At 56.0% G+C, this 23,720-nt stretch overlaps 2 protein-coding genes across 14 annotated transcripts in view; one reads left to right on the forward strand and one right to left on the reverse strand.

The window, feature by feature from the left end:
- Positions 1-12,357, reverse strand: part of ZNF574 (zinc finger protein 574) — a 38,610-nt gene extending 26,253 nt beyond the window's left edge. Inside the window, exons 1-4 of one of the 11 annotated variants that reach the window (XM_070499117.1) lie at positions 9,996-10,433; positions 8,038-8,175; positions 7,477-7,667; positions 1,669-4,630 (exon numbers count right to left, since the gene is read on the reverse strand). In XM_070499117.1, coding sequence (XP_070355218.1) covers positions 1,920-4,610 — 2,691 coding nt within the window. In that variant the 5' untranslated portion in view covers positions 4,611-4,630; positions 7,477-7,667; positions 8,038-8,175; positions 9,996-10,433 and the 3' untranslated portion in view covers positions 1,669-1,919. Of the gene's footprint in view, positions 1-1,668; positions 4,631-4,881; positions 6,802-6,979; positions 7,438-7,476; positions 8,197-9,995; positions 10,434-10,593; positions 10,725-12,129 lie in introns of those variants that run through there. The other 10 variants (XM_070499116.1, XM_070499119.1, XM_070499118.1 and 7 more) reach the window with 10 other exon arrangements.
- GRIK5 (glutamate ionotropic receptor kainate type subunit 5) overlaps positions 11,830-23,720 on the forward strand; it is a 56,158-nt gene continuing 44,267 nt past the window's right edge. For 2 of the 3 annotated variants that reach the window (XM_070499112.1, XM_044760322.2), the window contains exons 1-8: positions 11,830-11,961; positions 15,412-15,540; positions 15,881-16,045; positions 18,671-18,768; positions 18,860-19,025; positions 21,253-21,431; positions 22,885-22,938; positions 23,030-23,191. In XM_070499112.1, the coding sequence (XP_070355213.1) occupies positions 15,462-15,540; positions 15,881-16,045; positions 18,671-18,768; positions 18,860-19,025; positions 21,253-21,431; positions 22,885-22,938; positions 23,030-23,191 (903 nt within the window). In that variant the 5' untranslated portion in view covers positions 11,830-11,961; positions 15,412-15,461. The remainder of the gene's footprint in view (positions 11,962-15,411; positions 15,541-15,880; positions 16,046-18,670; positions 18,769-18,859; positions 19,026-21,252; positions 21,432-22,884; positions 22,939-23,029; positions 23,192-23,720) is intronic. The other variant, XM_070499114.1, reaches the window with a different exon arrangement.

The following is a 23,720-nucleotide window of genomic DNA, read 5'->3' on the forward strand; positions in this document are numbered from 1 at the left end:
TTTATCTTGGAGTCAACCAGCAACTTTGTTTCTCTCCATTCCCATCCCTTTGATTCAGCCTGATTTTTATTTAGTTTTTGCAGTTGGATAAATCCTCTAACTGTTCCAAGCACTTACTTCATATGACTTTTAGGATGTTACAGCTCTTCTTGAGAGGAAGCAGTTTGAGAATGAATCTTTACCTGCAGATTAAGGGGGTCTGGCATGCTAGGCTGAGACGACTTGAGTCCTTTCTGCAGGGTATAAGGTTACTGAAAGATGGTGCCCATGATCAACATACTCCGGTTAGAAACAAGTGCTTAACAGATAACTGCTCTTTATTAGGAGCTGTCAGGATATAAGGTGGGTGAGTGCTTTTTCTTTTTAAAAATAACTAAAATAAGTATAATGTAGTAAAATTTCTATTAATGGAGTTAGAAGACCTGGTTTCTAGCCCTGACTCGACCACCTATGTGGCCTCAATAGGTCTCTTCCCTCTCTCAGCCCTCATTTTCTCACCTGAGCAACATGCTAAACCAGTCTGCTTTTAGAACCTCAGTGCCCACAGAGGGCTGCAGGACTGCTGAAGGGAGTGGAGAGTAATGGAGAGGCTCAATGGGCTGCTCTTGGGCATCCCTTTCCCCTGGTTTCAATACAAACAGCTTTCCTTTTACCTCTCGTTAGGGGTTCCAAATAAGAACTTTCTCCAACAAAGACGACTAATCTGGGGGGAGGCTCATTCTTCTTGGGATGTGGCTCTTAGAGACAAGACTAACACAGCAACTGAACATTCCCACCAGTCACACACTCACCATCTCCCTTCCCCCCACTGCCCTCTTCCCACTATGTAGAAGGCAGCAGAGTGTAGATGAAAGCATATAGGTGATTAAACCAAGTGAAATTACGCTTAAATTCAAGCTCTGCCCTATCTAGGTTGAATGACCTTGAGCAAGTCACCTCATTGCTTTCAACTTCAGATTCCTTCCTTGCAAAATGTTCTCACAGGACCAGCGTGAAGATTATTCCAAAAAATTTAAGAAAGCACTTGAGACAAACTAGACATTCAAATATCAGCCAGCCACTCCAACCACCCCTCCCTACAACAAACATCTGTTGGCTGAGCCAGAGTCCAACTCCAGGTGGGAGTCACGGAACCTCCCCTTATAAAGCTTCCTACCTCTAGCCAACCATTACTCAGAATCTTCTCCAACCCCACAGCTGGGTCTGGTCCCAGGAGCCACCCTCCTCCACTGCCCTGGAGATCATGCCTTTCCCAGACCTGCATATGCCCTCAGAGATCCAGAGTGGGAAAACCAGATGGCCTTGGGGGAGATGGCTCACATCAGGCCAGGAAGTGGGGACACAGAGATGGTGAGAAGAATCTGAAGATTTTCCCAAATGTTCCTGCTACCAGTAGAAACAGCTTCGGGCTTTTCTATGGGATTGTGGAGACCTCTAGTGGCAAGAGAGCCATGCTGTCTCCACCTAGCACCAGAGTGAAGGCCCCACTCCCTGAGCCACGCCCACGGACTCCCCATCCTCCTCTTCAATTCAGCAAGTGTTTACTGAACCCCTTCTACTTGCCAGGCCATTCTGGACATTGGGAATGCAGCCACGAAAAGTCAGACCTGGGCTCAGGGCTCCCAAATTCCACCCCACACAGCCGGGCCAGACAAAAGCACATAAACGTCCAACTCAGTCTTTATTGACTGTTTCACCGTGTAGCCACCAATGCTAACAGACGGAAGGGGGCGCACCTTTATGCATATCAAGGACTCTACAGCCCCCCTCAGGAGAAAGACCAAATTCAGTTACAGAACTTACGTGGTGATTGGGAGGGGTGAAAGAAGGGGACAGTATGTACAGAAATTTAAGGGGATACTGGAGGACGTTCTTCAGCAACAGAGCATGGCAGTGCTGAAGAGGGCAATGGGGCAGGGTCAGCCACTGATCTGGACCCCCTCCGCCTCAGCCAGAGGGTAGATCTCAATGGCCTCCACCAAGGGCAGTGCCTCCACTGCAGTCTCCATCACAGCCAAGCCTACAGCGGCCTCCGCTTCTGCCAGCTGCTGCCGCACAGCTGCCTGATGCTGCTGCTGGTGGGTCTTTCGGTGCTTCCATAGGTTGGAGAAGGAACGGTAGCTCTTGCCACAGTCGGGGCAGGAGTAGGGCCGTTCACCTGTGTGAATGCGGCGATGTTCTGCCAGACGCATGGAGATGGCAAAGGCCTTGCCACACACTTCACAAGCAAAGGGCCGCTCACCTGTGTGCAGGCGCCGGTGGTCCTTCAGGTGGGTACTCTGACGGAAGGCCTTGCCACAGTCTGGACACGGGTATGGCCGCTCGCCTGTGTGGATGCGCCGGTGTACCTGCAGTGATGTCTCTGTGCTGAATAGCTTCTTGCACTCACTGCACTCCAGGCCCCGGCGTCGGGCAGGGGCTGCAGGGGCCGCAGTAGCAGTGCCTCCAAGGGTTGTTGGGGAGACAACTGGGGTGCGAGTGGCCCTTGGGGCCCTAGGGGCTGGGGGCTCCTTAGCCAGGACCTCTCCAGGCCCTGCAGCTGCATGGGCTGCCTCATGTGCTTGCAGCCGAGCAGCAGAGCCTACTTTCTTGCCACAGGTGCCACACTCAAAGCGCCGTGGGGCCTGGGCAGCAGCAGCTGCACAGCGGTGCTCGCGGAGCCGCAGTGAGGAAGGGAAGGCAGCCCCACAGGATGAGCAGCGGTGGGGCTGGCGCCCAGCATGGGCCACAAGCTGGTGCACCTCCAGCAGTCGGCGCAGCAGGAAAGAGCGGGGACACTCGCGACACTTATAGGGGTACTCGCCTGTGTGGTGGTAGCGGTGCATAAGCAGGCGGTAGGGGCGATGAAAACGCACTCCGCACTCCTGGCAGCGATAGGGGAAGTGCTGGGCATGCACCAAGCGGTGCTGCCTCAGCGTGGAGCTTTGTGTAAAAGCTTTGCCGCAGTCCCCACACCGGTAGGGCCGCTCCCCTGTGTGTGTGAGCCTGTGGCGGGCCAGGTTGGCAGGTGAGTTGAAGGGCTTGGAGCAGTCCGGGCAGGGGAAGGGCCGTTCGCCTGTGTGTGTGCGGAGGTGGTTACGCACATGAGACTTCTTCTTAAACATCTTTCCACAAATGCCACACTTATGGCGCCGTTCCAGCCGGTGCACAAAACGCTGGTGCCGGGTCAGCTGCAATGCTTTGCCAAATTCACGGCTGCACAGGAGGCAGCGGTAGGTGCCTGGGGCAGCAGGCCCTGCTGAGCTCTCCTCAGACGTGGGGGGCTCTGGGGCCTCTGGCTCTCCAGTCTCTGCTGGGGCTGGCTCAGGGAAACCAATGACAGGCTCCTCTGGTGGAACTGGTGTTGTGGGCAGAGGAACACCCCCCACCCCATGGGTACGCCGGTGATAAAGGAACTTGGTGAGATTGACAAAGGTCTTTCCACATGGACACGAATGCAGAGGATTTGGAGTGTGGGCTCGCCGGTGGGCCAGGAGGAGTGCCTCTGTGCCAAAAGCCAGGCCACAGTCCACACACAAGAAGTGAGACTCGCTGCTGTGGTCACCAAGATGCTGGTCCAGACTGGATGGGCTGGGGAAGACACGACTGCACAAGGGGCACTTAAAGATGCCCTCCCGGTGACTCCGTAGGTGCTGCTGTAGCTGGTGAGGCGAAAGAAAGAGCTGGTCACAGGCTGAACAAAAGAGCTCCTGGGTGGCTGCCCCACCTGGCTCTCCATTGTTGTTCTTCCGGGCCTTACGCCCCCGGCGGTCTCGACCAATGGCTTCACCATTGCGTAGCTCATAACTGTGATCAGAGGATGGCAGGGGGTCAGGCTGAGACACAGGCACCTCTGCAGGTGATGGATTCAGGGTCTCTTGCTGCAAGGCAGGCTCCTCAGACTCTGGGGCAGCAGCAGGAAAATGGGTGGCTTGGTGCTCCAGGAAGTCGGCCGGCAGCTGGAAGAGCTGGGAGCATTCCGAGCACTTGTAGAGGAGCAGCTCTACCTCAGTCACCACCTCAGTGGTGGTGGCAGCGGCAGAGGGCACAACTGCCCCCTCACCACCCTCTTCTGCCTTGCGGTAGGAGTGCTCCACGGCCACGCGGGCCTGGCTCACAGGGGGCCCTAGGACAACTGGGGACCCCAGGACAACTGGAGCTTGAGGCTTGGTGGGAGTGGCCCGGAGGTGCGTCTGCCGGTGGTTCAGCCAGAGCTCCTGGCTGGCAAAGAGAGCCTTGCAATCCACACACTCGTAGTGGATGGTACTGGAGCTCAGTGGGGGTGCCTTGGGTGGTGGCTCAGCTGGCACTGCCTCCTGGGGTGCCATCATCTTCAGGTGCAGCTCCTGATGCTCCAGGAGCTGGCTGGGTGACATCAGCAGCTGCCCGCACTCCAGGCACTGGTACTGGCTCTCCTGCACTATGGTCTGATAGAGGCCAGTGCCAGAAGCTGCCTCTGTGGCCACAGTGACTCCAGGGTCGGCCACGCCCACCAGCTCAAAGTGCTGCTGGGGCACGTGGGAGTTCTGGTGCATGAGCACCTCCTCCAGGGATCCATAGAGCTGGTTGCACTCAGAGCAGACATAGCGGTGCTCAATGTAGAGAACCGTCTCTTCTGACTCCTCAGTCATGGCGGCAGTGAGGCCCTGGGCTGGGAAAGGGGAAAGGTGGGGACAAATTACAGCCAAACCACTGCTCCTCAGTCCCTTCCACAGACAATTCTTTCTCTTTATCATCCCCTCACCAAAACCTTAGATCTATTTCCCCCTCTAAATTCTTGTTTCCATTTTTCCACTCCCACCCCCCCGCCCCCCAACAATCCTTCCTCTCCTGAATACACAAGAGCACTAAGCACAAAATGTTCCCAGCAGTCCCTTCCCAGGGAATCTACCCAAGTCTCACCTCCGAATCAACTTGCATCAAACTCCACCCACCAGATCCTTGTAACCTGTCTAATCCCTATCTCCCACGCCTCACAGCCGGCCCAAGGCCCCATCTATCACATCTGAACCTGTAGCCTCTCCACCCAGACTCCTTCCACACTGTCTCCTCTTCTTACCAACTCACTACCCCATTCCAGCTCCCAGGTGCCTGGGGGCACTCTTCACATAAGCCCTAATTGCCTGCTTCTCCCAGCCTTGCTCCTCTGCTTCCTCCCCCAGGTTCTTGACCCTTTTTTTTTTTCACACCCAGACTACTCAAAGTGCCCCAATGTCTTGCCACTTTCAGCACCCTCCCATGGTGAAGCTCCTCTCCTTTACACACAATCCTTGCTACCCACTAACTCTCTCCTTCCATGCCCAGGTTCCTCACATCAAACTATCCATTCCTCCAAACAACTCTTCTCACATTGCCCTAACCCATCTCCACATCCAGACTTTCCCCACCTTAACCACTTGCCCATGAAACCCAAACACCCCTCTTCAAATTACTTAATCCTCTCTACAAATCAAGGCTCTCTCCCACAACCCTAACCCCCCATCCAGAATACCCAGACCCATCTTCACAAAAGCTTAACCCTTCTTCATACCTATACACTTCCCACCACCCTAGCTCATGTCTCTAAGTACCCAGACACTCCTCACATTAACCATCTCTTCTCTACACTAAGACCTAATCTGCAACTCGAATGCCCTCTGGGATACCCAGATCCTCTCTTCACGTTGACTTAAAGCCAAAACCCTCTTCTTCATATTCATATACAGCCACCCCAACCCATTCAGGGGTTCCGACTCCCTCTTCACATTTACTTTCTTCTTTGCAAAAAAGACCCCTCCCATCCTAACCCACTCTGGGAAGACCCCTCTTCATATCAACCTAAGCTCCTCTTCTTTACAAAAAGACCCACCCCTACCATAATCCATTCCAGGGATGCCCACACACCTTCTTCACATCAACTTAAATCCTTCTTCACTAACCCATTCCAAAGACACCCAGATCCCCTTTCACCTTATTAACCTAACCTTTTCTTTTTTGCAAAAAGACTTCCCAACCTAAACATTCTAGGGATCCCCAGACCCCCCTCTTTATAATAACATAATTCCTCTTCTTTGCAAAAAGATCTTGCCCATACTCTAACCCAATTCAGGGATATCCAGGCTACCCTTCACAATGGCTTGAACTTCTTTCAGACATACCCCTCCCATGACCCAAATCCCCTTTAGCGACACCAAGACCCTCTCTTCTTCTAACGCAGAACTCCTCCCCCTACTCTAACCCAGATGGAGGATAACCAGATCCCTCGTCCTCACATCCAGACTCCTCTTACCAGTCTATTACCCTGGGGATGTCCAGACCCCCAATTTAGCAATGTAACATCTCATTCTCACTCCGGGGATACCCAGCTCTCTCTCACCACTCTAGCCTTCTCCACGGACACCCAATTCCTACTCTTCACCTTGACCTAATTCCCCGTACTCTTCAAAAAAACTACTTCCATCCAACCTATTCTAGACACCCTTTTCACGTAACGTACCCCTTCTTTACACAGAGACCCTTCTCAACCCATTCCAACGGTACCCCTCTTCACTTTGGTTCAACTCCTCTCCACGTTAGTGTAACCCCATTCTTCACACCTCGACCTCTCCCTCAGCTCTAAATCTCCCCTCTAGGGATATCCATTTCCTAATCTTTTCACCCAAGACCCCTCTCACTGGCCCAGCATGACTACATTTTCTCCTAATGTTAACTTAATTACCTCTTTTCTCACGCACTAAACCCCTCCCCGGGCACCCAAGTGCCCTCTAACTGTCCACCCCGCTTCGGTCCTTGACCCGATCCCCCTGGGGCCTCGGAGACCCTCTCGGGGGCAGCACTAACGCCTCCTTCCCACCCAGGTCACTCCCAGCCCCGCCCCGCCCCTCCCCTCCCCTCCCCACTCAGCCCTTCGCACGACTCTAGCCCCCTTCCCCACCCACCGCCCCAGCCCGGCCCGGCCCGGCCCGGCCCCCACCCGGCCGCCAGCGCGCCCCGCCGGCCGTTGGTGCCGCTCCGCCCTCACCCGGCGCGCGCCCCCACCGGTCCTCAGTGCGCAGGCGGGGTGGCGAGAGGAGGCCGCGCGGGGAGGGTGGGGAGCCGGGCCGGCCCTCCGCGCGCCGGCCGGCACTCACCCGCCTCCGCCGTCTCGCACGCCCCGGGCCCAGGCCCGGGCCGCCGTTCCCCCCGGGCGGCCACCCTAGCGCTGCGCCCTCTCTAGCTCCCGCCGTGGCTTCTCGCTTGCTCCGCAGCCTCGCTCTCGCCCCCAATCGCCCTCAGCAACGCCCCTCCCACCTTCCTCCTCGGCCGCCGCGCGGACGGCCGAACGCGCCCAATCACCGCCCGCCTGGGCCCTGCCGTTAGGCCAATCGACGCTCACGTCTCCGAGCCGTGGGCCAATAGTAGGGAGCGTCGGGAACCCCCGCGGCACCCAGCCAATCCCCTAACGACGTTGCCTTACCGGCCGGCCCCCGGGTTAATAGTGCCCGCCCCCTTAAGCCCCGGAGGATGCTCCTCCTCCACCTCCTCGTCGACTCCTCCTGGCAGCTCGAGACGACAGGCCAGCGCGATGACGTCAGGAGGCGGAGCGAGGCTTCAGGCGCCATCTTGGGGAGGGCGCTGGGGAGCCGCGGCAGGGTGGAGGGGAAAGTCGGAGAAGTTGAGGCACGCGACCTCCGGAGGGCGAGGGCGGGGAAGTTGAGCCGCAGGACCCTCTGAAGAACGAAGGGAGAGCGTGAAGCTCAGTCAGGGCGAAGGGGAGAAGGGAAACTGCAGTACCAGTCACATGAAGGGAGAAAAAGGGGAAATCAAGGCTCCAGATTCCGTTAGAACGAGAGTAATAAAGGCAGCAAGAAGGAAAGGGAGAAAAACCGAGGGACTCGCGGGAGGGAGGAGGAGAAATGTCAGAGGAAAAGCAAGGAGAGAGGGAATCGGAGGCAACGAGGAAAACCTGAAGGATAAGGGAGGAGATGGAAAATGGAAGGAGAAAAAGAAAAAGCAGAGACAGGCAGTTTGATTTGAAGAAAGAGTGTGGGGAGCAGATGACCTGAAGGACAACCAGGGTCAGAACCTGCAGGAAGTGACCTTGTAGCGGATGGACTCGTCTCTGCTTCCTTCCAGGCTGCACCCCCACAGCTCAGGGAAGGTGGAGTCCCCGTGTGTCCATGGGGACCCTCCCCGTCTGGCCCTCAGGGCTGTTGTACACGTTTCCGGAGCTTCTCCCTGAACCCAAGGAGAGGGGAGCTGCAAGAGATTCACTTGTTCTAACTGTGCCCGCCCCCCATTTTTCAGATGAGTAAACTGAGTCTCAGAGTAATTGGTCATTTACTTTTCTGAGGCCAAAAAGCTACCAGGGGGCCCTAAACAGAGTAGGACCTAAGTCTGACTCTTCAGCAAACTGTGTCCTTCAGTTGGTTTCTAACTGGGTGTCCTAACTTTCCGCTAAGTTAAACTCCCTAACACCGGAACCATGTAATTAAACCTGGCTGCCTGGATTGGAATCCTGGCCTTGCCACCTGCTTGCTGTCATCTTGGGCAAGTCAACTCCCCTGTGCCTCAGTTTCTTCATCTGTGAAGTGGGGACAGTAGGCCCTGTCTCATATAGTTGTTGTGAGGCACAGAGTAAAAGCTACATAAGAATTATTTTTATTAGGACCTCAAGGAGCCTAGTAATAATAGCTAACACGTCCTGAGGGTGTTATATGTTAAGTATTGTGCTCAATACTTTCCATGTATTATTCAGTTTAATCCTCTCAACCACCCTAGGAGGGAGGTATTATTGTTCTCACTTTACAAAACAAACTGAGGCCCAGAGAAGTTAAGTAACTGTGTCCATCATTAGGAAGAGACAGCCAGGATTCCAACCCAGGAGTTGACTCCAAGGTCTACACTCTTGGCTCCCAGGCTCTACTGCCTGGCAGGCAGGATGTCCTGAGTGGCATGTTAAATGGATGAATGCTAGAAGAGGAAAGAAATTCGTGGGAATCAATGAGCTGTAAAGCTGGTCATCTGCGTTTGCCCTCAGGGTGAAGTCACCTGGGGCCTGGGGCTGGCAGGGGCCTGGGGCTGGCCAGAGCCAGAGAACCTGAAAGCTAGACTCAGCCTTTGACAGGCTCTATGTCCTGGGGTAGGTTCTCACTCCTGCAGGAGGCCACCTTTCCCCACTTGAAAATGCAAGGGTCCACCTTGGCTAGTCAGGCCCCTTTCTACAGGTACCTTCTGCTTGGATTTCCCAATTTATCTGGGTTGACTAGGTCTTTTCAGATGTTAAAAGAGTAAACTCAGGCCTGGATCAGTCTTTCTGGAGTTGGTGGCACAGGATTAGGGGACAGGTTCAATTTAGAGAGGATAGGCATTCTATGCTGGGGTCCCTGCATAAGCAAAGGCCTACAGGCCAGTATGAGTCTGGGCTTTCAGGCCTAGTTGGAGTTCAAGGTGGGTGTTGCGGGGGCCATAGGTGTTGCCCAGGTAGGGTGAGGAGGTGTGTGCAAAGTTGGTGGTCCTTCAGGGTCAGGTGTATGTGTCAGATGCATGTCAAGGAATGCCCCACAAACCAGCTGTAGAGGGCTTCCCCATGCCAGGCTGGTCTAACAGCTGCCACGTGCTATGTGTGTGCGCGTGCGAGGCATGCAGTCACGTGTGCTGAGGGGCATGTGGTCACATGTGCTGGGGGGCTGCACGTGAGCGTGTCAGTGTCTCCTCCCCATCACGAGCGTTGGGGGTGGTGGTGAGTCACGGGCTGAGCCTTCAGCACCAACTGTCGTGTTCCTTCCCCCCAAATTTCACCCCCCACCCAGCCGTGCACCACCCACCCCCACTCCAAGATCTGTGTCGCTGCTTCTCTTCCATCCCCCTGCCCTGCTCAGCTCCCTCTAAGAGGGAGGGAGTCTCCCCCTTCTGCTGGCTCTGCCCTCCAGCTCTCTGCCCTTTCCCACTGCCTCTCTGCTTGGGTGACTAGAGGACCAGGGCCTCTTCTCCCCTCCCACTTATCTCAGTGGGTCCCAAGGATTTCTCTGTGCATTATAAAGAATTCCCATACTCACCACCCATCCCTTCGCCTCCATGGCGGTACTTCTATTTCTGGGGGCTTCTCCCCTGTCTCCATGAGCTGGCTGCTCCTGCCTCAGTGGGCCTCTTGTGTCCGCATCCTTGTCTTTGTGGGTTCCCTGTTGTCTTTGGGCCTCCCCCCATTTCTATGACATTCTCCCACTCTCTTTGGCCCTCCTCCCTGTCTTTGTGACATGTGTCCTTATTCCCATTTCTGTGGGCCTCTCCTCCTGCCCGTGGCCTTCTCCTGTCACCATGGACAAACTCCCTGTGTCTGAGGAGTGCTTTCTGTTCCCATGGGCCTCTCTCTATCTTCCTGGTGGGCTCTCTGAGTCCACGAGCTGCCCCTTGTCCCCATCCTCATGGAGAGCTCTCTGTGTCCTCGAGCTGCCTCCTGTTCCCATCTTCCCAAGTGGCTCTCTAAATCCACAAGCTGCCCCCTGTCCCCATTTTCCCAGGGGGCTGTGTCCTGGAGCTGCCCTTCTCTCTGAGGTCCTTTGCTTGGTCTGCTCCCTTGTCTCGATGGGCCTTTCTCTCTTTTCACGGGGCTTTTCCCTGTCCTTGTCCTTGTGGGGTTTGTGGACCTTGGCCCACCTCGGTTTTGCTGTTTCTCTGCATTTTTCTTCATCTTTGTAGCCGTCTCCCCCAGCTCCACAGCCTTCTCCCCAGGTCTCCCCGCTTCTTGTCTCCGTGGGCTGCTGTGCCCAAGGGCTGCCTGGGCAGGGCGGTGGCATGGTGTGGTGGAGGGGATGGCCCCGGGGTGGGCCCTCTATCCAATGCAGCGCCTTCCCTCATCAGCATTCTCCTCGCGGGCCCCCCAGCCCCGACCAATAAGGGCTACCCCTCCCCCGACTCCCCTCCCTTCTCTCTCTCTGCTTGCCTCCCTCCCTTCCTCTCGCCTGCCCTCCTCCCTGCCTCCCTCCCTCCCTCATCTCTCTCTCCCCCCCGCCCCCTGCGCTCCAGGACCCAGCGCGGGCGGCGGGCGGGCAGGCAGGCGGCGGCCTCGGAGGGGAGAAGGAGAGGTGGCGGTGGCAGTGGCGGCGGGCGGGCGGCGGCAGCAGCAACGGCGGCGGTGGCGGCCAGCAGCAGGAAGGCAGGCTCAGCTGGGGACCCAGAGCCGGCGGCTGCTCCTCGCAGGGGACCAGGAGTCCGTAGCCAGGCCCTCCCTCCGAGGCCCTGCGCCGGGCGCCCCCGGGACACCCCACCCTCCTCCGCTTTCCTCTTCCACCTGCTCTTCCCCATCCTCCCCTCCATCCTCCTGCCCTCCTCCCCATCTCACCACCTCGCCTGCCCCTTCTCTGCCTCTCTGGGTCTCCCAGCATCCCATCCTCCCAGCCCCTCCACTCCTCGGCCTCTCCCCGCCCCCAGCATGCTTTTCCCGTGGGGGCTGAGGGCTTGAGGACTCCAGGCCCTTGCCTCATCCAGGGCAGGGCCCAGGCTCCAGGGGGGAGGGGGGAAGGGGTGACCCCCTCCCCCCAAAAAGCCCTCCCCTCCCCCACTTACCCTGATGGCCGGCTTTCTGGTCTCCACCCAGTCCTTGCCCCCCGTGGCCCCCCCAGGCCGGCCTGGCTAGGGGAGGGGGCGGGGCCCTTTCTTGGGCCGGCTTCCCCCTCCCCCGGCTTGGCCTTGGCCCCCTCCCTTCTATTTTCACCTTCTTTTCCTCCTTTCCTCCCTCCTTCCCCTCCATTTGCTCCTTTCCTTCTCCTGTCTCCCCTTCTCTCCTCCATTTTCTCCTTTCCCCTTCCTCCCCTCCCTGGCCCGCCCTCTCCTCTTCCACCTGTCCTTCTTCCCTGCTCCTGGAGAGCCCCGTTTTGGGTTAGTTGCGGGGCACCACCGGAGGCGGGGGAGGGGGCCTGTGGACTGCCCTCTCCCCCCCCACCCCCCGCCCCAGCCACACCACCACCACCCAGCACCAGAGCATCTCCCTGTGGTCAGTCCTCGCCCTCCGTCCCACCAGGATCCGTGAGTGTCTGCAGGGCGGGGGTTGGGCTGGGGCCCGGCCTGGGTCCTGGAAGGCTGGGCTCACTGCTGCCTGGCAGGGCCCCCACATTCCCCTGCCCCCTCCCCCATCAGGGGCCTGCTGGCGCTCCCCATTCTCCCCACTCCCCGTTCACCTCTGCCTTTTCTCACCCCTTTTCTGGGCACAGCTCACTCTCGCCCCGCAGCCCCCAGCTCCTGGGGTCCTGAGGGGCTGACTGGCTTTTACTTGTGGTCTCACTCCTTCTCCGGGACTCCTGGCATGTCTCCGCCCCTGCTTTCTCCAGCCTCAGTCCCCGTGCCGGCTCTGCTCTCTCTCACTCTGTTTCAGTCTCTCTCTCTTTTTACCTCTGAGCTTCATCCTCTGTGCCTGCTACGGCCGGTCCACATCCCAGCCAGGCTCTATCTCCTGGAAATGTCTTTCCGTTTTTGAATCTCCGTTTCATGTTTCTCTTGGGCTTCTCTCTGATTCTCCAACTTCTCTCTCTGCTGTTAGCCTAACCGTTTCTCGGTGTGTCTCTGTTGATCTCTTTCTCTCTCTCTGTCTCAAAACTCCCTTGTCTTTTGGCTTTCTCTTTTGGAGGCTCCCATGCCAGATCTAGCCCTCTCTCCACTCTCTCTGTTCCCTGTGTGCTCTGCCTGTGTCTCTGCTTACCTGTCCTCCTCCCTCTCTAACTCTGGGCTTGGGGGCCTCTTCCTTTTCTCACTTTTCTGTTTTCCTCCCCCAGATCCACTCTGGGTCCATTCCTCCATCCCTCACTCCTTAGCCACTGCCTCGCTCCATGTTGTACTTTGTCTTTTCCTTGGTAATCTCGCCCCCCCACCTCCATCCTCTTGTCCCCCTCCCAGCCTGGTGTTTTGGTTCCCATTCCTCCCAACACTTAGGGCTTACAGGTTTGGGATTGACGCCTCCCCCAAAGCACCCTGAGTGGATGCACCTGTGCTTGGACATGCCCCTGTCCCTGCCTGGGCCCCTCCAGGTCCCTCAGTTTCCTTCCCTGACTCTCACTCTCCCATCCCCTAGTTTGTGAGTCCAGCTCTCTCCATCTTCTATCTGCCCTGCCTGCCCTTTCTCTTCTATAGATTTACTGTGTGGCTCTGACATACTTTCTTTCTGTCTTTCTTTCCGACTGGCTTTCTTTCTTTTCAGAGTTTTGTGATTTCTCTCCTTCCCTCAATTCTCGTACCTGTTGTCATTTTTTTCGCCCTCCTCCTCACCCCATTTGCCTTCTCTAACCTGATTTGCCTTCTCGCCTTTGTGATATTTCTTGCTTGCCCACTTGTCTGTCTCCCTCCCCTGCCAGGGCCCCTTCTGCTCAGTTGGCTGCTGTGTTTCCACCTTTCTCTGGCTTTCCCTGAGTCTCTGGGCCTGTGGGGCTCAGTCCTGCCTGACTCTCTGCCCCTTCTCTCTCCCACCCTCCCTCTTGTCTGCCCGCTTTGGTGTCTCACTTCTAGGTAGTGTCTGCATGTCCTATTCTCTCATTTAGCCCCAGTCACTTCCTTTGGGTCTGTCTGTCTTTCTCTCTGTACCTTCCTGTGTCTCTGTGTCTGTCTGCTGCCCTCAACCCTGTCCCCTGCACTCTGAATCTGTTTTTCTCCTCCCACCTGTGTCTGCCACCTGTGGGTCCCTGACCTTCTCATCTCTGTCTCTCCCTCAGTCTTTTTGTCCTCTAGTCTCTGCTCCTTAATTTGCCCCCAGAGGTCCCTACTGTCTCAGGATGACCCCCCTCACTCCTGCCTCTCTCCTAGCCCCACCCTCCACACCTCTCCCTCTGTGAATTCTCCAGGCTTCCCTTGCTCCTCCACCCTTGACAAGCCTTCACCTTAAATCCAAATTACAGTCCACAGCCCTGCTCTGCCCAGCATGCCCTCCCACTCCCCAGCCTATTTTTCCCAGAGGCCCTGAGAGAGAGGGACTGGCTCAAGGTCACCCAGGAGTTGGGGGCAGAGCGGAGACTGATGGGGTCTCCTGCTGCCCTGGCCTAGGTTTTCCTGGCCCCAAGGGACCATCTGAAGTCTTGTGTTGTGCCTCTTCCTCCCCTCGCAGGTTTCGTTCTGCCTTCTCACCAGCTCAAGCCCTCTCTCCATGGGGATAATGTGGGGTGTGGGGAGACAGCAGGCTCACCTCATAGCACCCTGGGCCTCACAGAACCTCTCTCATAGAAACCCAAGTGTCCCTTCCCTTGAGGCACACTCCTTGACCCACGGAGCCTCACATCTGGCTGAACTCACCCCTGCCCAGTGGTCCCCCTGCGGAAGGCTGGGGCACCTGGTGGAATCTCTTAACATGCTGGGGGTGGAGCAATTGTGGGGAGCAAAGATGCATTCCCCCCCTCCAATCTTCAGCTCCCCACAGCAGGGTGGGAGGCCGCAGTTTAGCACCTGTTTGGGCAGACAGCACACTCCCTGCCTCACTCACTTCTCCCTTCCAGCTTTGTGGTGTCATCTCCAGTGGGTTTGTGTCTTCTCTCCATTCACTGTGTTTCTGTTCTGTTTTGTCTCTTCTGTGTCTTGATTTCCCTCTCTTCTCCCTGCCCTGCCCATTCTCTGTCCATCTCCATGCCTCCCTCTCTTCCTGTCTCTTTCCTCTTTTTCTCTCCTAGCCCTGGCCTTACCTCCTTGTAACTCTCCTCTGTTCTCTCCACTTCTATCCCCATTCTCCTGTTTTACCATCTTTCTGTTCCTTTATATTTCTGCCTATTTTTCCCTTTCTCTTTTCATGAGTCTCTTTGTATTTCTCCCCTCTCAGCCTCTCTTCCTCTTTCTGTCTCTCTCTTCCCCTCTTCTCGCTCTTTACTTGTTTTTTTTAGCCCCTTAGCAGCCTTGGGTTCACCCATCTGTCTCCATCTGTGTGTCTCCGTCTTTCTCTCTCTCTCCATCTTTCCCTCTCTCTCCAAGTTTCCTAACTCCCGGATACTCTCCCCTCCAGACCCCGGATGTCCAGGCCTCTCTCTCCATGGGATTGTGGGAACCAGGGACGTCAGTAAGGTGGCAAGTGAGGCCTGGGATGGGGTTGCCTAGCAACCACCGCATCCTCTCCAGCCGGTTTCTGTTGCCTAGCAACAGCTGCCTGCCCAGAGACAGGGGCGGGACTGGGTGGGGGGTGGCACTTCCTGGTTTCTTATTGGGGTGGGGATGGTCCCTGGAATTCGCTCTTACCTGAGATCCACATCCTGTCACCCTCCCATTTTGGTAGCTGTGAATATCCTCTAGCAGTGCCTCTCCCACTCAGTGCCTGAGCGCTGAGCTCCTCCCTGGTGGTGCTCCTCTGAGCCTGAGCCTCTTGCTAGCAATGCTTCTAATGAGGGCAGGGCCCTTCAGAGCTCACTAACAATGTCCCAGAGTCTGTGGTCACTATCCTGCCCAGCAGTCTTCCAAAGAGGCTCTGAGGCCCCCACATCAGCAATCTCCCATGGATTGGGGGTTTCCCTCCAGGTGGCGAGTGGGGGCCGCGGCAGCTGCGTCCCCATGAGGAGGGGAGGAAGATGCCGGCTGAGCTGCTGCTGCTGCTGATTGTTGCCTTTGCCAGCCCCAGCTGCCAGGTGCTCTCATCACTGCGCATGGGTGAGGCCCTACAGCCCTCTGCCCCTGCCTCCTCAGATACCCTCCCATCAGGCTCCACGGATCCTCCGTGGGAACCCAGGCATGCCAGTAGCTCAAGATCCGGGAATCTGGGCTTCAGTTTTCACCTTTCCTCAGCAGTTGTTGGGGAGCATAGTCCCCAGCCCCTTCTTCCCCCTGGACCCAGAGGCCCAGACCCCTAGCTCTCTCCAACTTCAGATCCAGGAGTCTAGACCCCTGGTCCCCATCCCCACCCCCACTCCAGAGCCCAGGAGTCCAGGACCCCAGCCCCTCCTCCCTCAGGATGCAGGAGTTCAGGACTGCAACCCCTGTGTCCCTTTAGCTGCAATCCTGGACGACCAGACAGTGTGTGGCCGCGGTGAACGTCTGGCCCTGGCCCTGGCCCGGGAGCAGATCAACGGGATCATCGAGGTCCCAGCCAAGGCCCGAGTCGAAGTAGACATCTTTGAGCTGCAGCGGGACAGCCAGTACGAGACCACGGACACCAGTGAGCAGGGCCACAGGGGGCAGGGCCCTTCAGAGCTCAGTCCATCCCTCGGCCCCCAGCCTCCTGAGCTCACCTCATCGTCTTCCAGCTCCATCTGCTCCTTCCTTCATGTCTGCTCTGCCTTCTCCTTCCCAGAGATGGTGCTGCTGGGCATGGGGAGGTGGGGCCCCAGTCCCGCCCTGGAGAAGCTGAGAGCCTCATTTGAAGGATAAACTTCATTTGAAGGATAAACTGGTTGGGGACACTCAGCCCCCAGAGTTGAGTAACTAGGGGCCCAGGCATTAAGACCAGGGGATTTCAGGGGCAGGGGCAGCAAAGGTGTTCTGGAGAAGGCTAAACTGAAGCTGAGCCCTGAAAGGTAAGCAGAATATGGAACGAGTGGCATTGCTCAAAGTATGTCCTGTGGAGCACTGCCATCCATGCAGTAGCGTATGTAATTATATGTTGGAGCCTGATGGACTGAGCAGATGTCAACAGGGGTCCCTTGAACGGGCAGGCTGGGTTTGCAGACCATTGGGAGATGCTGCCTTCAGGTGTGTTTTAGACAGGAGTCTTTCCTACAGGCCTTATCAGATCCTTTATTATGATCATGTGTATTTCAAATTACTGAGAGAGAGAATGAGGTATAATGTTTGCTGGACTTTTTTGACCAGTGCAGCACAGAATACAAATCGGGAGAAGCTGGGCTGGAGGGTAAGGAGGCAGATGGTGTTCTAGGCATGTGCCTGTAGTCTGGAGGTGGGGTGGAGGGGAGGGGGGAGCATTCAGAGCCAAGGAACAGGGTGTGGGGTTGCACCCATCTTGACCACCTGGACTCAGGACATGTTTGGGGGGATTGTGAGAGACTTTTGAGCTGGAGTGTAACTGGGCAGTGGGAGGTGAGACTGGGCAAGACTGGCAGGCTGAAAGGTGCAGTCTTCACCCACAGGCAATGGGGAGCCATTGATGAGTTTAGACCAGGGAGCTGGGCTTCTAAAAGGTGAATCTGGGGCCGGCCCTATGGCCAAGTGGTTAAGTTCATGCACTCTGCTTCTGCGGCCCAAGGTTCACCACTTGGGATCCTGGGTGCAGATCCTACACACCGCTCATCAAGCCTTGCTGTGGTGGGGACCCACATAGAAGAACTAGAATGACTTACAACTCGGGTATACAACTGTGCACTGGGGTTTTGGGGAGGAAAAAAGAGAGGAAGATTGGCAACAGATGTTAGCTCAAGGCCAGTCTTCCTCACCAAAATAAAAAAAAAGCATAAAAGGTGAATCTGGGGGCTAGATTTAGGTGATCAGTGAGGAGGCTGGAGCACGCCTGAGCTGAGAACCTTAAAGTAGGTCAGGGGAAGAGGGGTTGAAGAGAAGTGGACAGATGTGAGAAAATTTGAGGACAAAAAGAGACAGGACTTGGTGACTAATTGGCAATATTGGGAGGGAGATTGAAGGCAAGGACCGTTTCATTTATTTGGTCTGTGCAAGTGGTGGGGCCCTCACCAACATGGAAGGTATAGAAGAAACAAGTTTGGAGAAAGATGAGACATTTAGTTATGGTGCTTTTACTTGGCTGTGGCAGAAACCCGACTCAAGCTGCCTTAAGGAGAAAAGAGAATTTATCAGCTCATGTCACTAAAAGGCCTAAGGACTAATTTCAGTCGTGGTTGGATCCAGGTATTCAAATGATGTCTCATGATTGTTTCAGGCCTGGCTGGATCCAGGTGCTCAAGATGATGTTCCAGGAATCGCTCTGTCTTTATCTCTGGGTGCCTGCTTTCCTCTAAGTTGGCTTCATTTTCGGGAATGCCCTCACTAAGTAGTGGCAAGATGTCCTCAACAGCTCAAAACTTGTATCTTGCCAGTTTAGCAAACCCAGTGATAATTTTAGCAGAAGGCCTGAGGAAGGCTCTCAGTGACGTGGTTTGAGCCCGTCTCCATCTTTGAACCAATCACTGTGTCCAGGACAATGTAGTTCTGTGGTTCTGGGTCAGATGCCAATCAATCCTGGGAACCATGTGGCTCCCTGAGGGAAAGTTAGGGTTCTGCCATGAGAGTGGGCACTGGGCAGGCAAAAACAACAGCTTCCACCTCCCAGTCTTGAGGTGCACACATGTTTAAGGGGGAAAAATAGTGGAAGAAAGAGGAGCAAGTAAATGCACCAGAAGAATGGTATTTGGAGTATACACTGCAGAGGGGCCTTGGCCATGAGTTCAGGGTAGAGGGGCTGTTGGAAACACCCTCAGTTGTAGTGTGTTTAGAAAGGTTGCGAAAGATGAAGGCTGAGGAACCAGGCACTGGATTTGCAGCCAGAAGGAGGCCCTGGGTGTTTCCTCTTCATCCCTTCCTTTGTTTCTCTCTGGGTCTGACCCTTCCTGCTATTGGCGTATTTCCCGTCTCTCTCTGACTTGTGCCCCCTCCTTTTGTCCGCTGTGGTGGGTGGGGTCAGGATAGGGCCTCTGGGTCCAGGGTGGTGGAGGAGCATCAGGCAGCTGAGTGTCGGATCCTTTCCTGGATGGTTCCCGACACTCAGTGAGGGTTTGTTGAGGGGTTCCCTGAGGGCGATTCCCTGAGGGGTGGGGACAAAGAGAAGGGAGAGCATCCCTAACTCTGTGGTCTCCTGGTCTCTTCCCACCCCTTGCAGTGTGTCAGATCCTGCCCAAGGGAGTTGTGTCTGTCCTGGGGCCCTCATCCAGCCCTGCATCGGCCTCCACCGTGAGCCATATCTGTGGGGAGAAGGAGGTGAGTGTGGGGCGGGGTGAGCGGGTCTGTGGGAGGCGAGGGTTGTGCGGGGAGGGAGTAGGATAGAAGCAAAGGCTGCTTCTCCATCCAGATCCCCCACATCAAGGTGGGTCCCGAGGAGACGCCGCGCTTGCAGTACCTTCGCTTCGCATCTGTCAGCCTGTACCCCAGTAACGAGGACGTCAGCCTGGCGGTCTCCCGAATCCTCAAGTCCTTCAACTACCCCTCAGCCAGCCTCATCTGCGCCAAGGCCGAGTGTGAGGGAGGAGGACTGGACGTTTCGTTTTCTATTCCCCCGAACTCCCTTTCCCAAGACATCTAGTCTCCCACGCAGTCATTAGGACCCCTGGTTATAACCCCTGGGGGACCCAGGCACAAACTCTCCTAGTCCCTACCATCCCTTCCCCTTCAGGAATCCTGACTTCTGGTTTCACAGACCTCCTACCTCCCCAAAGAGACCATTTAGTCAACAGATACTGAGTAGCTCCTAGGTGCAAGGGCCTTGCTAGGCCCTGGTGGTTTAGCAGTGAACGGCACTAGATATGGTCCCTGAATTCACAGGATCCCATGGTAGTTGAGCAGTAGTTGAGCAATGGTGACGTGGAGTGACAGGTGCTCTGTCAGGAGGCATGTGGGGGGCTGTAGGAGCACACAGGAGGGAATCCTAACCTGGCCTGGGAGGTTCAGAGCCTATAACCTTGAGAAAGGGACATCTAAGCTGGACCTGAAGGGTGGGGAGGATTTGAGGTAGGGGAGAAGGGAGGAGCATGCTCTGAGCAGAGGGCACAGCATGGCAGGGCAGAGCCGGAGGCCCAGGCAGCGTGGCCCCCTTGAGAGGCTCAAGGATTCTCTCTGGTCGGTGTGTGGGAGCAATGAAGCAGGACATCTGGGCAGGGTATGGTCACGTAGGACCTTGTGTTTTATGCTAAAGATGAAGGTCCCCACACAGTGTGGGGTAAGGGGATGTGGCCCGAGGTGTACTGCAGGAAGAGCTCTTTGGTTGCAGTGTAGAGAACGGACTGGAGAGTGACGCGAGATGTGGCAGGGAGACCAGCCAGAGGCAAGGACAGATGCTTCTGGTTGGGGCTCTGATGGTGGCAGTGGGAATGGAAAGGCCAGGATGGAGTTGAGGAGAGTCGTGAGGGAAGGGAGTGGGTGGGGTCATGGATGTTGACCAGGCTTCTGCCCAAGGAGGAGGGGACAGTCAGTTCAGGGGCATACACTGGGTTTGAGGTGTCTTTGAGACATTCAAATGGAGATGTCATTCAAGTAGGCTGGTGGGTTTGTGCACCTTGAGAGAGAGAGAGGGCTGTGCTCAGTAAACTCCAGGAGGAATTCCTCTTTCGGAAGGTATTTACTGAGCACCTGCTGTATGCTGGACGTTGTTCTTGGTATTGGAGATATAGCATACAGCAGTGCGTGAGCCAGGCCGGGGTCTCCGCCCCCGTCAAACCACACTGTAACTGGAGGAGCTAGGCAACGAACACAGAGAAGGACATTGTATAGTCAGAAAGAGTAAGTCCTATGGAAAAATGGAAGAAGTAACAGAGATTGGGTGTCCTGGAGTTGGGTGGGTTCAAATTGAAATGGAACAGTGGGTGTGGGCCTCATTGAAGAGGTGACATTTGAGTAAAGATCTGAAGGTGGCAAGGAAGGGAGCTGCCCGGGGATCTGGGAGAGAGAACAGCCAGTGTGAAGGCCACAGGACAGGAGCTTGGCTGTCATGTGTGTCAGACACCGAGGAGACTGGTGTGGCTGGAGTGAGAGAGGAGAAGATGAGGTCAGGGAGGTAACGAGGCAGGTGGCAGATGGAGTGGCCTTGGAGGCTGTGAGGACTTTGGCCTTCCCTCTGAACAAAGGAGAAGCCTTTGGAAGGTTTGGAGCAGAGGAGGAACATGTCCGCTTTACATGAGTCTGGCTGCTGTGTAGGGAATGAAGCCTCTGGGGACAAGTGTGGCTGTTGTAGCAGGCGAGAAATGGCAGTGTCCTTGGCCAGGGCCTTGATGGTGGTGTGGCACCATGGCGGCTGATGTGTTTTGAAGGTAGAGCCTGGGTGGATGGGGCATGGGTGTGAGAGAGAAAGATTGGAGGCGAGGCGGCTGTCAAGGGTTTTGACCTGAGTAACTGGCAGTCTGGAGTTCGTCCAACTGACCCGGGAAGACAAGGTGGTTTGGGCAAGAAGAGCCGAGTGCGGCTTTGCATGTGTGAAGTGTGAGATGCCTGTCACACGTCCCAGTGGGGGCAGAAAGGTGGCAGGAGATAGGCGTGTGGAGGTCTGGGGAGAAGTCTAGGTTGGGATTTTAATTTGGGAGCACCCTGGGCCCAGTACTCCAAGAGAGTCCGCTGTGCTCCAGACAGCCGCCTGTGTCTCCTGAGTGCCCTCGTTCTCTCCTCAGCTACCCCGTGTTGGGGGGCGGGGAGGGAGTGTCTGCCCCATGTCTGGGCACATGGAGGGGCTCTAACCTGGGCCAACCCCTCTCTCAGGCCTGCTGCGATTGGAGGAACTGGTGCGTGGCTTCCTCATCTCCAAGGAGACGCTGTCAGTGAGGATGCTGGACGACAGCCGGGACCCCACACCGCTGCTCAAGGAGATCCGGGATGACAAGGTGTCCACCATCATCATTGATGCCAACGCGTCCATCTCCCACCTCATCCTCCGTAAGGTGGGTCCCCCCGCCCCGCCTCTGATTCCCTGCAGGGTCAGGGGCAGAAACATGGGGTGACAGAGCAAGTCACCCAATGCCATGGGCCTGAGTGGTCACACAGGGGTATGGAGACCCGCTTCCTTCGTGCACACGATAACCCTGAAGTTTGTGTCTCAGCTCAGCGGCTTCCCAGTTGCTCCCCTGGTCAGGCCCTGGACAGTCCCCCCTCCTCTGTGAATAGGTGCTACCTCAGCCGGTTGCTGTAGGGTTAATGAGTGCGTGGCAGGGAAGCGCTTGCACAGTGCCTGGCCCTGTCCTGCTGTGTGTTGAGGTGCTTTGCACGTATTCTTCAGTTTGGCTCTCACCCCACCCTGCGGGCCAGGTGTGATGATCACTTTGTGGATGAAGAAGCTGGAGTTTGGGGGGGATGAACTGGCTCAAGGGCATCCAGGAGGGGCCAGCACCAGGACCTTCCCCCATGAGCCCTCCACCTGCCTTCCACCAGTGACCCACATTCATTAATCATTCATTGCTTCCACGCTCTTAATTTTTCTCATGATCTAATCTGTATTATTTATTTTTCTCCAGTTTTTGTTTGTTTTAATTAAAACCATATGTCACTGCGATGGTAACTTAAAGGGAGGAGCATGGACTCTTGAGGCTGGATGGCTTAGAGAAAGGATGTCGGGCATGGGAGGCAGGCAGGCCTGGGCTGGGGTCCCAGCACCTCCTATGTGAGCCGTGTGACCGGTGGTCACCTTCCTCTGAGCCTGCACTTCCCTGTCATGGAGTGGGCTGTAACCCATGTGATAACAGAACCTGCCACTCAGGCAACACCAGCTGATGCCATTTAACATTCTCCTGATCATAGTGGGACAGGACTGGGCACTCCTGGCATGGAGAGGTCTCCTAGCTTTGTTCTCTTCAAGGACTGCGAGAAAGGGGATCAGACACGCATCTTGAGATTTGAGTTGGCTGCCTTTCATTGCAGAGTGCTTTTGAAGATGGCAGAGGGAGTTTATCTGACCTGTGACCAGGCTGAGCCCTATACATTGGCAGCCCAGACTTGGCTTTGGGGCGGCGTGGGGGTTAAGGTTAGGGTTCTGGGTACCCTCCCTGGCTGCCCTGTTTCTGAGGTGTCTCTTTGCCTAACTGTCTCCAGAAGACAGTCTTCTAAGTGCCCTAAAGAGGGACACGGGCATTTGAGGGCACCATTCTCTCCTCCAACAAAATCTTCATCCCCCCTGGGGCATCAGTCAGTGTGGTGCAACGTGAGGGACCAAGGTCTCCCTCTGCCTGCACGTGTCTCCTTCTCCCTGTCTCGCTCTGTCTCTGGGTGTCTCTTACTGTGTTTCCCACAAGGTGTCTTCACCAGACCTGTCGCTAAATCTCCCTTCTTCTCTCGACGTCTCCCCATTTCTGCCTGTGGTCTCCGCCTCTCCTGCCGTCTCTACCTCCCCGTGTTCTCCAGGCCTCGGAGCTGGGAATGACCTCAGCCTTTTACAAGTACATCCTCACCACCATGGTGCGTACCCGCTCCAGCCCTCCTGCCCTCCCGCAGTGTCTGTCCCATGTGGGGCCCGGCCCCAGGCCTCACCTCCTCTTCTCGGTCCCAGGACTTCCCCATCCTGCACCTGGACGGCATCGTGGAGGACTCTTCCAACATCCTGGGCTTCTCCATGTTCAACACCTCGCACCCCTTCTACCCCGAGTTTGTGCGCAGCCTCAACATGTCTTGGAGGGAGAACTGCGAAGCCAGCACCTACCCAGGCCCTGCGGTGAGCGCCCTCATCCCCCCGACACACAGACGCCCTGCACATAGACACTTCCGGGGGCCCCTTCAAACCTCGGTCAGATGGTGCTCAGAACCCTCCGGCGCCCTCACTCGTTTTCCAAGTACATGCCCTAAGGCTTCCCAGTGTGGCCCTGAGAAAAGTCTGACCTGTTTCCTCGTCTCCACCTCCCATGCTGCCCTAGCCACACTGGCCTCCTCTTGGTGCCTCTGCTGCCCCAGCACACACGTGCTTCGGGGTCTTTTCACACTCTTCCCACTGCTTTGTGTGCACTTCCACAGAGAACTAGTGATTCCCTCCCTCATCGCCAAGTCATTGTTCAAATGTCCCCTCGGTTGTAAGAGCTTTCTTGACCTCTCTGGTTAAAAATGGGAAACTACCCACTAGTTAGCCCCCTTCCCTGCTATATTTTCCTCCATAGTCCCTGCTTTGCTTATCTGATTGCCGTGTAGCTTGCTCTATATTTTACTTATATACAGATGTAGATCCAGGTATATAGATTGTAAGTTCCCTG

This window comes from Equus asinus, chromosome 26, assembly GCF_041296235.1.
Source record: "Equus asinus isolate D_3611 breed Donkey chromosome 26, EquAss-T2T_v2, whole genome shotgun sequence".
Taxonomy (NCBI): domain Eukaryota; kingdom Metazoa; phylum Chordata; class Mammalia; order Perissodactyla; family Equidae; genus Equus; species Equus asinus.